At 57.9% G+C, this 13,435-nt stretch overlaps 1 protein-coding gene across 1 annotated transcript in view; it reads right to left on the bottom strand.

Moving 5' to 3' along the window:
* Positions 1-3,777: 3,777 nt before the first annotated feature.
* Positions 3,778-13,435, bottom strand: part of LOC102044361 (proline dehydrogenase 1, mitochondrial-like) — a 12,795-nt gene continuing 3,137 nt past the window's right edge. Inside the window, exons 3-14 of the mRNA XM_031062460.1 lie at positions 9,278-9,312; positions 8,823-8,972; positions 8,626-8,690; positions 8,167-8,283; positions 7,958-8,037; positions 7,611-7,692; positions 7,214-7,306; positions 6,975-7,121; positions 6,650-6,825; positions 6,472-6,570; positions 5,986-6,074; positions 3,778-4,712 (exon numbers count right to left, since the gene is read on the bottom strand). Coding sequence (XP_030918320.1) covers positions 4,531-4,712; positions 5,986-6,074; positions 6,472-6,570; positions 6,650-6,825; positions 6,975-7,121; positions 7,214-7,306; positions 7,611-7,692; positions 7,958-8,037; positions 8,167-8,283; positions 8,626-8,690; positions 8,823-8,972; positions 9,278-9,312 — 1,315 coding nt within the window. The 3' untranslated portion in view covers positions 3,778-4,530. The remainder of the gene's footprint in view (positions 4,713-5,985; positions 6,075-6,471; positions 6,571-6,649; positions 6,826-6,974; positions 7,122-7,213; positions 7,307-7,610; positions 7,693-7,957; positions 8,038-8,166; positions 8,284-8,625; positions 8,691-8,822; positions 8,973-9,277; positions 9,313-13,435) is intronic.

The raw sequence follows: 13,435 nt of genomic DNA, 5'->3' as shown, positions 1-13,435 counted from the left end.
GGCGGTTTGGAAGCCGCAGAGCCCCGGGAGTCTCCAGCAGTCTGATGGTCTCCGGGGTCTGGGGCTCCCAGCATCCAGCAGCTCCAGGGGTTCGACAGCCGTGGGTGTCCCAGAGATCCGGGTTTTGATTGTCCCGGGGGTCCGGCAGTCCCAGGCTCTGGCTGTATCTGGAATCCGAGAGCCCGAGATGCACAACAGCCCTGAGATCTGTCTGACCTGTGGTTCCAGCAGCTCCAGGGGTCCAACAGTCTTGGGTGCCCAAAGACCCCGGGGTCAGCCTGTCCTGGCAGTTTGGCAGCCTTCAGGAGCCCGAAAGCCCCAGGGATCCAGCAGCTCCAGATGCTGGAGACAGACGCAGGATCTGGCTTCCCCAAAGGTCTGGTAGCCCCCGGTGTGTGACAGCCCCAGTGTCGAGCGGTCCTGCACAGATGCCAGTGATCTGGCATCTCATGTGTCTGGCAGCCCGGACCAGTCTGTTGGGAGCCATGCAGGACCCATGGGAGTTAAATGGTGCCTGCAGCAGTGGAGCCAAGGACCCTGACCAGCAACAGAAAGGCTTCAGAGCAGCCACTGGTTAACCCACTGTAAGGGCACAGTTGGGAATCAGGGGGGACACCCTGGGCACCTGCACAAGTCCCACACTTCTACCAGGGTGGGGCAGTCAATAAACATCCTCAGCCTGACAGTGCAGCAGCACTGAATGGGCCAGGGCTTCCTTGGCCACCAACCTGTGCCGGCTGGATTTTCAGCTTAATGGTCACTTGCAAGAGAGCTCAAGGTTCTTTGAGCTCCCAGGACACCTGATAACAGTATGGGTGAAATGAATGGATGGGGACATTCTGGACATCTTCCTTAAGGTAGTGCGAATGCAACTGGACAGCTGCATGTGTCTCCTGAATGCTGATGGCTTGCATAGAGCTGGGGAAGGTGTACAGACAGTGCATCTCCCATAGAGCTGCCTCTGAGCACCACACACCCTCCTGTGGATGGGGAGCCTCCATCCCTGTAGGCATGAGCTGGGCAGCATCCTTCTGGAGAGAATCAGGGAGTTCTGAGCACCTTGGGATCTTTGCATCAAGCAGAGAGCAAAGGCACTTGGTGGCTTCTCTCCATCTTCAGTATTGGCAATACTGATGCACGTGAAGGCTTCTCTCCTGCTCAGACAGGTGACTCCCAATGGAAAGTCTCTGGTGGTCTTACCACTGGGAATGTGACCATAGGGCAGCAGCCCCTCTCCCCCCTCCTATTTGCCCTGGCACATTCCAGTTTGGCAGTAGGACCAGGGAGTAGCATCCCTTGCCCATCTCTCCCTGCCTCCACATCCCTGTCCCCCCTGCCCCATCCTGCTCACAGGTTGCTGGAGTGAGAAGACCATAGGGGCACAAATTGCTTCCTTGGGATGACTCAGCCTCAGGCTGAGCTCGGCACCCCTTTCTGCTGAGGAATGAGGGATGGGGAGGTTCAGTTCCAAAGTTAGGCAGAAATCTGGGTTTGGTGGTGGTGCCCCCCCGGGCAGTTGTGTCCACCTTGAGCTGTAGCCTCACTCAGGCTGTTTCCACAGCTTCATCCCCCTGCACTGTGCTGAGCAGCCCTTGTGCTCTGCTGTCCCAGTCACAATGAGTCAGAGCAAGATCACACTGCCTCACCTTCACTGTGCTGGTGCTTTGTGTGAGGATATGTCAGCTTTTGTATGTTTTTTTGGCTTCCATAAACTTCTCTTTCTCTTGGCCAGCAGGCAACGCAGCTTGACTGCTCCATTTCTCCCCGTGTAACCCAGGGCAGGGCAGGGGCTGGGCTGCAGCCAGGGAGATAAGCTGTTCCCTCAGAAGCTGCTGCCAGCTGGCATAAGAGGCTGGAGAAGCTGAGGATGCTGTGGAGAAGAGGCAAGGGGAGGTTTCACAGTGCTCTGTGTTGGCTGGTGCTTCCAGGGCCTGGGCACTGCATATCGCACAGGTTGCACCCACCCCTCCCTCCTCTCCCACTGGTCCTGGCCAGGCTGTTGTCCATGCAGAGCTTGGCCCATGCTTTCCATCACACCATTATTTGCAGTTCCCATTTCTAACCCTGCCAGGTGCCTGTCTCCTGTCTTTCTGTGTTTTGGAAAACATCCCAGAAGAAAGAAACCCCAGCACTATAATATTTCCTAACACAAAACTAAGTAAAAAGATGCTGTTCTGTCAGTGGTTCAAAAATCCCCATGGCTGCTTGGATGGGCAAGACTGCACAGCAGGGCAAGGTGGGACCTACAATATGGGGTACTTGTCACCATCCTCACTGTGCCCAGGCTGTCAGGATGCTTTCTGCAAGGATATGGCTCTTTCCCCTTCCAACTCCCCACTGCTGCAGCAGCACAGGGTCCTACGCACACCCCCTGCCTTTCCATGCTTCCTCTTCCTCCAGGAGGAGCAGAAAACAGGAGCAGCAAAAGCTAAAACTGAGCAGGGTGGGGAATGCCTGGGATATGGGAGTGTTGGTTGGGTCAGTGCACCCAGAAATAAAAGTGGCAGTTGCTATTTTCTGGCTGAGCATGGATACAGCTGTGCCGGGGGACAGTTAGGTGGGATATCAGGGCAAGGTTCTTCCCCCAGAGGGTGCTGGCACTGCCCAGGCTGCCCAGGGAATGGGCACGGCCCCGAGGCTGCCAGAGCTCCAGGAGCCTTTGGGCAGCACTGCCAGGGATGGACAGGGTGGGGTTGTTGGGGCTCTGGGAAGGGACAGAAGTTGGGCTTGCTGGATCCCTGGATCTGGCAGGGCCAGGAACTGGATCCTTGTGGGTCCCTTCCAGCTGAGGACATTCTGTGAAAGGCTGTGGGGAACCAGGGATTTGGGGTTTCAAGGGCATTCTGTGCCTTGGGGGTTCAGGAGGCAGCAGCTGCAGCCCTACCCAGCCCCTGCAAACAGGTGCACACAACACCACTGCCCCAGGCTGCAGAGCTGTCCTGACCTAGGAAGAGGGCTGGGGAGGGGATTACCTGCAAAAAAGAGGGCCAAGAGGGACTTCTCCTGCCCTCCTACACAGATGTCTGTGGGCCTTTGCAGAAGCTCACAGTGCTCCTGCATCAGCCAGCCCTGGGTGCAGCTGCAGCATCAGAGCTCAGCCCCTGGGGCACCAGGGCACTCTGTGCCACTGTCACACCATCCTGCCTGCATGGGCTGGAAGGTAGCCCAGGGCCTAGAACATCTCCCATCTTCCTTTCAATTCCAGGAGCCCAGCTGCTGCCTGCACCTGTGCTGTTCTGGGCCCCTGCTCCAGGCAAAGCTCCCTGCTCCCCTCCAGGTTTGTTTTTTTAAGGCAGAAGAGTCTCAACTAGAGAAAAGGCAGGAGATGAACAGCTCTGGAAAGCTGAAACATCACCCCTTTGGTGTGGGTGGCTCTCCAAGTAAAGGGGCTGACCCTGGAAAAAAGGAGACACTGCCACAGCTCCAGGCAGGGAATCCCAGAGATGCCTGTGGTCCTGCAGAGCCCGACAAAAACTGCCCCTAATTTGAGGCACGAAATCCTGCGGGGTGCATGTCCCCCAAAAGCAGGTCCCTCCCATGCTGCCACCCCCTCTTCTGCAGGTATGGGGATGGCCCATGGCTCCCAGCTCCCCCAAACCAATCACAGGAAGCTCCACAGCTTCTCCAGTCCCTGCCCCAGGAAGTTTGGCCTCACTCCTTTCCCCAGGCTCTGGCTCAGGCCAAAGCATGCAGCACTAACCCTCCTTTGAGACACAGCAGTGCCTGGGCACATGTGGCTGCCCAAGAGCAGAGAGAAAGAGACGGGAGCAGGAACAGTTGTGACTTAATCATTTCCATTCTCTACAAATCCAGTGTACAGCAGAGACGAGCTGTGGTCCAGCTCCTGGCGCTCCCACTGCCGTGGTCCATCATTGGAACCAGGGGCTGTGGGCAGGAATGGTACAGGGATGGGGCCAGCCCACTCCCCTCACCCCTCCTGCTCCATTGGACTTGTGCCTGAGGATGGACAACCCCAGGCAGCTTATCCTAGTGGGCTGGGGGAGAGCTTGGACCTGCCCAGCTCTGGTCAGTGCAAAGCCAGTGAGCAGGCAGGTAGCTGTCTGGGACAGGCAACAGGGGCTGATCCTGCCCCTTCAAAGGTCTGGTGGATGCTAAGCTCCAACCCTGGCAAAGGCTGGAAGAGCTTCTGGCTGAGGCCAGCTTGTCCCCAAGTCACCCATCCCACCTGGACCCGAGCCCATGGGCACAAGGCAAGTGGATAAATCACCCTGTGCAATCCTGCCAGGGAAAAAAACCACCAGGACAGTGTTCATCAAGGCACAGGGAGGGCTGGCAGGAGAGCCCCAGCATCTCCCCAGGGACAGCTCGAGAGGCTGTGGGATGGCAGAGGGACATCCCTGGAGCAGTGCCAGCGGGGGCAATCCCAGAGCCACCGAAGGTGTGAGTGGTTCAACAGCAACAAGGACACTTCTCTCTTGGGCAAAGGGGGCTGGGGGAGCTGCAGCACAGCTGGGCTGGGGAATGGTGACAGTGCTTCAGGGCGAAGGTACAGGAGCCCCCGGGCTGGGGTCAGGGGCTGAAGAGGTTTCCTGAGAGGAGGCGCCTCTTGACCTCTTTCCAGAGCAGGTCCCGCTCGCGGTTCGCCCGCTGCATGAAGCCCCGGTTCTCCTGGGCCCGGCGGGACAGGTAGGGCAGCACCTCGTTCACCGGCCCGTAGGGCACGTACTTGTACACCGGGAAACCAGCCTGCCCTGAGGGAGAGAGGCTGCGGCTCAGGGAATTGCCGAGAGAGAAAAAAAAATATGCGCAAAAAGGAAAAAACAGGTAAAGAATGAGGGAAAAAAGTGAAAAAAATGGGAAAAGGGAAAAGAAGAGGAAGATACTTGAAATGGGGAAAAAGGGGGCAAGGGGGAAAAGAGGGGGGGAAAGGGGAGGAAGGGACAGGAAAGGGGAGAAAAAAGGGGAGAAGAAGGGGAAAAAGGTCAAAGAAAAAGGGTGAGGATAAAAGGGGTGAAATAAAAACGGGGGAAGGGGGGGAAGAAAAAACAGGGAGGAAAATAAAAAAAGGCGGGAGGAGGAAAAAAAAGCCACCTGCCCTTGCCTGCCTGCCCTCCCATGCCCTCAAGGCCGTGCAGGAGGCTGTGGCTGGGCACTGGGAGGGGCTCCCAGCAGCGGCGGAGCCGGGTGGGGGAGCAGCGGTGCATCTCTCCCGGCTCAGCACCGGGAGCTTGGGAAAGCGCCAGAGGGAGCGGGCCGAGGTCACCAGGAGCCCTGGGAATGTCGGCAGCCGGGGCTGGGCCAGCTCAAGGAGCGTTCAACCAGAAACATCAAGTTAACACATTTTTCCAGCATGACCGGATGAGGCTGCAGATGGGCGGCCAAGCCCTGCTTCCAAGAGAACTCCAGGACAGAGCAGCATCTGTGCTGGACAACTGCCCAGTTCGCCTCCTGCTGCTCTGCTGGCCTTGGGACTCTGTTCTGGACATTGGTGTGGGCAGGGCAATCAGTCCCTGACCTGGGCTGGGTACCTGGACCCTTGTGTGTCCTGTCCAGGCCCCTGGCAGTGCTGCTCTGCTGCCTGGGCTGGGGACAAGGTCACACAAGGCTGGTGCCATCCTGTTAGCAGAGAGCCCAGGAGTCGGTGTGCACCTCCCATGGAGCCAAGGGACACCCCCAGGCCGAGGAGGTACAGGAGAGGGTTTCTGTCTGCCAGGACCAGTCTCTGCCCCACCCTGAGACCCCAATCTCTGCTCAGACTCCAAAGTGGGAATGTCCCTGCCCAGCCACTATAGGCTCATGGAGCCTCAGGAGAGAGATGTCACTCTTCACTTATATCCTCATCTACATCTTCCCCAAACCCCCACCCAGGGGTCACAACATTCCCCATGGCAAGACACTGTGCTCAGACAGTGCTCTATGACAGGCCTTCCTTCCTTCCTTCCTTCCTAGACCCCCAGAGCAGCTGTTTCAGGGTCTCAGTGGGGCTGGAGTACCTCTGCCAAGCCCCCCACTCCCATCACTCACCCAGGGGGAAGGTGATCTGGTCACACATGCCCAGCAGCTGCCCAAAGCACACCTTCTTGTCCGAGGGATGGATCCCCAGCTCCATCATCCTGCAAAACAAGCCACAGCATAGGGGGAGAGTAGATCCAGCAGAGCTCACCAGGGCAGTGTGTCCCACCAGAAGGCCGGGGATCATCTCCAAGTGGGACAGTGTGGCACTGACCACGTCCCAGATGGATGCTGGGATGTAGAGCTTGAGGGATTTGTTTTTACGACAGCCTCTGAATTAGCGATGGGACCAATTCTGCAGCCACTGGGGCCACTGTGCTGTACCTCAGCTCCAAGCCCCATCTAAAGCCCTGAGCACCACGTGGGAGCGAGGATCCCCCCAGGTGAGCTCAGGGGGTACCTGACACACCACAGCACATCTCCCTGCATCTCTGCTGGGCTCCCACATTCCTCGAGCCCCTTGTCCCTGCCTCACCACGCCACATGCCCAGCACCCACCTGCGCAGGGTGAACTTCACAGTGTCCTCATTGTGAGTTGCCACCATCACGCTGGCTTTCCGCCTTTGCTTGATCTCCTCCAGGACATAGTCCAGGCACCTGTAAGGCAAGATGGGCCTCTGGTGAGGCCTCTTCCACTGGGGCAACAGGCAGCAGTGTGGCTGGGGCTGTCCCCTACCTGTGGTACATCTCGTTGGTCTTCTCATAGGTTGGGTTGATGGGATCCTCGTAGCCCATCTGAGCCGCCCTCTCCCTCTCCTGCTCCATGTAGGCACCACGCACCAGCTTAGTGCCAAAGTGCCAGCCCTCCTGGCGGGACAGCTCCACGTCCCCTGTCACGTTGTTGTAAGCCTCCTGTGACCCAGTGGAAGAGATGGCACAAGGTCATTACTCCTGTGCCACCCCTGACTGCCTCAGCAGCTGTGCCATTGCACTGCCATGGCTTCAGGAGATGAGGTCTCCACCCATGTGCTGGAGCAGAGCCTGGGACGCGCTGGCCTCACCCTCAGGTAGCACTGGTAGGTGTTGTAGATGAGGGGCTGGCTCTTGTTGAAGCGGCGCTGCGTCTCCACCGTGAGACGGCTGATGGCCGGCTGGAAGTAGCTCTGCTCCGCGTCTACCATCAGCCTCACGCCCTTCTCCATGGCTCTCTGCGGGGTGAAGGACATGCAGGCTGGGTTCATAGGGCTGCCTGCTCCATGTGTCCCCCTCTGTGACTCCCCCAGCCCCAAGGCCCCCTCACCCTTGCGAGGACATCCATGCGTTGCAGCACCCTCTTCATCTGCAGCTCCTCCTCCTCGCTGAAGCGTGACAGCAGAGGCTCCAGCTGCCCAGTCTGAAACAAGAACAGATTTGTGGCAGCCTGCCTGCACCCAGCTCTGCCCATGGGGGACACAAACATCCCTGGAGGGAACCCATCCCTTGGACTGACTGCTGCCCCACCCCAGTCCCCCAGCCCCCACCAGCCAGCAGGGTGTGACAGGGTGCCCACCCTGCCAGTCTGGTGGTTGCACACTGTGATCACAGCATGGCTGAGCTCTGCAGCCACCAGCACCTACTGGAAAGAGCATGAGACCCTTGCCCTGTTCCCACAAAGCCTCTGTGGGATCGCTCTGGGGGTAGCAAAGGCGGGTACCCACCTTCCTGTTGGGGATGAGCAGAGGCCTGGAGAGCTTGGTGCGGCTGTCGAACAGGCGGTTCCAGTCCAGCAGGTCCACAGTGCTGGGAGCAGAGAGCCAGGTCCTTGCTGGTGTCTTGCAAAGGCAGGGGGCTCTCTATCAGCTCCCACCCCCACCAGCAGGAGGGATACATGACATGTGCCACCTTGTCCTGTCTTGTCACCTCCACCCAAACTTCCCCTATGTTCTATTGCTATGCTGAGCCACAGCAGGCCTTTGGAGCCCTCCCCTTGCTGCTGCCCCAGGGACAGGGACAAAGTCCCCCAGTGTCCCTGTGCTGCAGCACCCCCAGCTCCCAGGCAGCTCACCCGCTCGTGCCCAGGTTCTCGCCTGTGAACCACTGATGGCTCTCTGCCTTGCTTGCAATGCCGAGGTTGGCCAGTGCCTCCTGCCACCAAAAGAAGCATCAGGGGTTTGTCTGCTTGAGGTGTCACAGCTCAGGCTGCTGTATCCATGGCCACCTCCAGCAGCGCATCCCTACAGCACAGCCTCCTCCCACAGGCCTCACCCGCCTCACCTGCAGCTTCTCCACCTGCAGCTTTGTGTCCAGCACTGCCCGCCCGGCCTGGCCCTCCTCTGCAGCCATTTGGTGGAAGAACCTCCGCCACTTCACCAGCACCTCTGAGAAACGCACCTGTGGGGACACGGCTCCAGGTGAGACGCTCAGACTGGAGCCTCCTGTCCTGCCAGGACTTTGCAAGATCACACCCAACTCGAGGCAGATGCTGGCCCCAGAGCAGGGCAGTATAGACCCCACACATCCACCTTTATGTCACCTGTAAAGTCCTAAGCTCTTTGTGTCTCCCCAAAAGTTGAGTCAGGGTCTCCAGGGATCTTGGGCTCTCAGGGGTCAGGCTGTTGGTGCCCACTCCTCACTGCTTTTACTAGAGATGCCACCTGGCACCTGCCCCAGCAGAAGCATCATCTGTGACCCTGGCTCTGCCCCACCACACTCTGCCACAGCTCTGGCACTCACCAGGAACTGGGGTCTGGCCAGCGCTGTCAGTTTGATGGCAGAGAAGCCGTCCTCTGAGCTGCCACCTGGATAGAACCACAAGAACAGCGTCAACCTGACCGTCAGCCCTTGGGCAGGGAGATATGGTGGTGGTGGGACTGAGAGACCCTTGCAATCCCCAGCACAGTGGGGCTGTCCAGGACACGTGGAGCACTCACTTGAGGCATCAATACAGCGGAGGAAAGTCTCCATGTGCTGGTCACACTTGGCCTCATCTGCGTAGAAATAGGTGTGGGCCCCAGTGACTCCACCATGGTGATCCCCAAATCCCTGATGCACTCGGTATTGCTTCTCCCTTTTTTCTGCTCCTGGGGTGGGAGAGGACGGAGATGGGCCATGCCCCATCAAGCTCCTACAGCCTCCCCAGGAGCTCCCAGTGTGGGCGAAGAGAGAGAGGCTCTGGCTTGGACCTCAGAAGAGCCCCCAGCACTGACATAGGTCCTGCTTGCTCTGTGCCTGAGCAGAGGCCAAGTCTTTGCTGAAGGGCAAGACTGGGCCAGGAATCATGTTGTTCTTCCCCCAGCTCATTTTTTGAGGCCATGGTACCTGGGTCCTTCCCCCACAACACCAGGCCTGCCGTGCCCGGACCTCCAGGCTATCTCCTGTCACTCACCTCCCATCTCCTTCTCGGCTGCAGAGGTGCGGGAGCTAAGAAGAGAAACAGGAAAGATGAGGGCCAGTTCAGCAACTCCCTGCAGCCCTACGCTGATGGACAGGACAGCTCTGAGGCTCCTGTGCTGCCATCCTGCTGCTGGCCCTGCTGCTCCCTTGCCATCCCATCACCGATGGGATCCAGCTGGCAGTTCAGATGCCCAAAACCCACGTGTGGAAGGGAACAGGGCTTCACCATGCATCCAGGGAAGACCTGGGAGCCCTGAGGCAGCACAGTGAGGATGGCCTGTCCCAGGGTTCAGAGCTGCTCTCCAAAAGCCCACACCATGGCAAAGATAAGGTCAGTCTGGTGGGACTGGCATGCTCCATCTCCAACCTGCTCATGGTCCTTGCTGTGGTGACACCAAACCTCAACCCACTGTCTTCCCTCCTTGATGGCACCAGCAGCCAGACCACAAAGCATGGAGCTCCTCCAGACCCTGAGCACACCAAGCTGAGGGTGCCTGCTGCCCCACACTCCTCTGTGCCATTGCTTTAGCCAACAACTCACAAACAACATCTTGTTTTCAACTCCAGCTGACCTCAGATGTCATTTTAAGCCCAAACTCTCTGCCATGGAGATAACAAGGCTCTGACAGCCTGGGGGATGATGGCCAAGTCACGACATCCTTCCTGAGCTTGAGTAGCTAAGCCTTCTTGCTGACACTCTAAACCCAGCTGCAGACCCAGGGTATGATCTGGATAAGGGCCAGGTCCTGGAGGGCAGCCCTGGGTGGCAGCAGAACCATCCCCTGCAGGAGGCCTCTGCCTTGGCATCCCTGTCCCCAAACTGGCTGTGCCCGATGGTGAAGAAGCACAGTTCGAGGGAAGGAGCAAAGCCACCCATCTGGAGCCAGCAGGCTGGCCAAGAGAGCAGAGAGGCACATGGCAGGGTCCCAGGACACGTTCTCCCTGTGACAGGGATTAGGGGCTGCTGGAAGGATAACAACCAGAAACAAGCCATTCCCTCTAGCCCCCTGGAGCCAGGACCAGCCCCACACCACTCAAAGTGCCACAAAGCCCGGCATGAGCCAGGGCAGGAGCAGCTGGAGCTCATAGGAAGCAGAAGGCGCCATATCTAGCAAGCTCTGCTCCCTGATTTGACTCACCTGAGGGCAGGGAAAGCAGCTTTCTGCCCCTGAGTACAGAGGGTGGAGGAAAGGAAGGAGGAGAGATCAGACACTCAGCAATGGGATTTGTCAGCAAAGCCCTTGGTAGGTGGAAGCTCCCTTTGGAGCTGGTGGCATGGCATAGGGGACAGCTTCAGCTGAATACTGCTGTGGCATGAGGGCACACATGGGTCCTGTGGACAGGGGACAGCTCTGAGCACACCTTGGGCACCACATCCAAGGTACTGGGGACAAGTGGCTGGGGTGAAGGCACACAGCTCAAATAGCAAACAGCACCCTTGGAGTTAGAGTGTTTTATGTTCCTGAAGATAAACACACCCTTCCCAGCAGCATTTCTGCTGCATGACTGCACCAGCTGTTCCTTCATCCTCTAGGGGGGCATTCAAAGCAGTGCCACGATGCTCGCTTTGTTCTTCTGCATCAAGAAAAATAAAGAAAGATGCTTCCAGCTGAAGAAATAACTTTGTCCTGGATATCAGCTGCTCACTTTGCAATATTAATCTTGGCCAGGAAAGCCATTCCCTCACCCACCAAGTGCCTCTGAACCCAGTTTATACCTGACCATCCCTTCTACAAACCCACAACAAGTCTCCCAGAGCAGGTCCCATCTCCAGGCACTGTCTAGATGCTCCTGGCAGGCTGTATCCAGACAGGAACAGCCTCAAGGTTGAGTTCGGGGCCTGGGAGCTCAGACTTGCCTAAAGCAGGTTGTGAGGACTTGCTGGATGGCTGGGAAGGGTAATCCAGCTGACACAGCAGATGGGGCTTTCAGGAAGTTTTGGATCAGGTTAAGTAAACCAGCTCAGGAGCAGCACAAAGGTCCCGCTGTTGGAAATAATCCCTTTGGCCCTGCAGGTTACCCGGAGGGTGCCTGCAGCACAGCATGTTTGCTTTGCTCATCAACAAATGGGTCTGGCAAAGGGGATGAGGGATCAGGGAGAAGCTGTCCTTGAATTACTACATCCAAGGAAAAGACTCATGGTTACATAAAGTCCATTTTGGAGCTGTGGGTGGTACCTAAAATCCCACAGGTAGGAATAAAGCAAAGCTCTTGGCAGAATAGACCTTCAACCTGCCCCATGCAGGAGTTGTCAGCACACAGCAGACCAGGACCACCAAAGGCCTTGGAGAGCTTGAAGCTAAATAGAAGCTGCCCCATGATCCCAGGGAATATGCTGACAAAGCACACGGCAGGGGTGGCAGCTGGGAATGAGCGCTGGGAACAGGAGGAGAAGGGGAGGCAGCAGCTCTGGGAGCAGCATTGCCCAGGTTGGGGACAGGGATCCCACACTGGGGCAGGTGTCAGATATCCACACAAGGAATTTCTAGAACTCAAGTCCACACTCTGCATGGCAGAGCCTGAAGAGCATCTGACAATGCTAGGGGCAGGATTGTCCCTCCCCTGTGTCAGCACAACCCCAACCCACATGCAGTCTTGGGATGCCCGTGTGCCAGCAATGGCCCCATGGCTGCCAGGAGGCTACAGCCACCTTCACTATGGGGAGGGCTCGCCGCTTCATCCCACAGGTACCAGAAGCCCCTGCCCAGTGCTGCCTCTCCACCCCCCCCCCAGGGCTGCAGCCATGCTGAAGCTCCCAGACCTCTGCTGCCTGGAGAACACTTATTTTCCACCTGTGTCACCAGGACCTGGCAGCAGCCTTCAGCACGTGGCTGAGGCCTCCTGGGACAAGCTGGCAGAGTCCTGGATGCCAGCCTGAGCAGGGCAGGCAGGGGCATGCAGCAGGCAGGATAAGCCGGCTCTTGCCCACGTGTCATTGCTGTTCCCAGCCAGAAGGGCTGTGGAAGAGGTGCCACAGCCCATTCCTGGGGGGAAAGGGCATTTCCCTGCCATTATGTCGGGCTTGCTCCAGAAGAACAACAGGACATGGCACCAAGAGGCCAAAACACCCACTGATTGCTGTGGTTGGTAACTCTGCTTCCTGGCTGGCAGCAGCACAATCCCAAAGCATTCACCAAGGGGAAGGACACAGCTCCAGGGTCCAGCAGCCATGAACACAGGACTGCCCACCCCTCTCAACCACGTGCAGCCCAACTCAGCATCAGCCCTGGCAGAAGCACTGAGAATTTGGGATTTTACCCCAAAGAGAGCCAGGGAGGAGCCAGAGTGATGGCTGGCAAGGGACACCATTCAACGTGACCCATCCAATCCCATCCTGGGCTTGGTCCCTGTTCAGAGAATTACAGAACATCCTGAGGTAGAAGGGACGAATGAGGACATCAAGTTCCACTCCTAGCTCTGCAGAGGACAACAATCCTACCCCGTGCCTGCTTGTCCCAACAGTCCTCGAGTGGCAGCCTTGGGACCATGACCACTCCCTGGAGATCCTGTTCAGTGCCCGACCATCCTCTGGGTGATGACCCTTTTCCTGATATCCAGGAAAATCCCACTGGGTCTTGGGCAGGGATGCCTTGGGAAGTCTCTTGAATGTGAATGGCCCACACAACTCACCTAGCCAGGAGTACCACACGTGCAAACCCCAAATCTGCAGCAGGGTGGAGCAGCACAGCCCAGCCAGCTCACAAACCACCGGCACCCATCAGCAGGAGGGATAGAGCTGCAGGCAGAGCCTGTCTGAAAGTCTTCTGTGGTGTCCTACAGGAAAGCCCTTGCCTGAGGCACAGCCAGGCGTGGAGGGCAGCAGTGACAGCCTGGCAGCACCAGTGCTGCAGGCCCAGCCGCACGGGAATGCTGAACACTGCCCGGACCACGGCTGCGTGTCCAGGGGAGAAACACCTAACCTTCAAAAACAGCCACACACTTTCAAAACAGCCACCCTCCTGCCTGGCAGCAGCAGGGTGTTCTGAAGCTTTTCTAGAAAAAACCCAAAGTTTCCAGCCCGCTCTGGGAGGCTGCAGCCCTGCCTCCCCCGGCACAGCTCTTGTGCCCGCACTGCCCTCAGCAGTGTCTGCTCCCATCAGGGACCCACAGACCCTTCACTCCTGGGGAGGAATGGCAGCGGCAGCAGCGG

Source organism: Geospiza fortis, unplaced genomic scaffold (genome assembly GCF_000277835.1).
Source record: "Geospiza fortis unplaced genomic scaffold, GeoFor_1.0 scaffold224, whole genome shotgun sequence".
Taxonomy (NCBI): Eukaryota; Metazoa; Chordata; class Aves; order Passeriformes; family Thraupidae; genus Geospiza; species Geospiza fortis.
The sequence above is the reverse complement of the archived record's forward strand: the minus strand, read 5'-3'. Positions and strand labels throughout refer to the sequence as shown.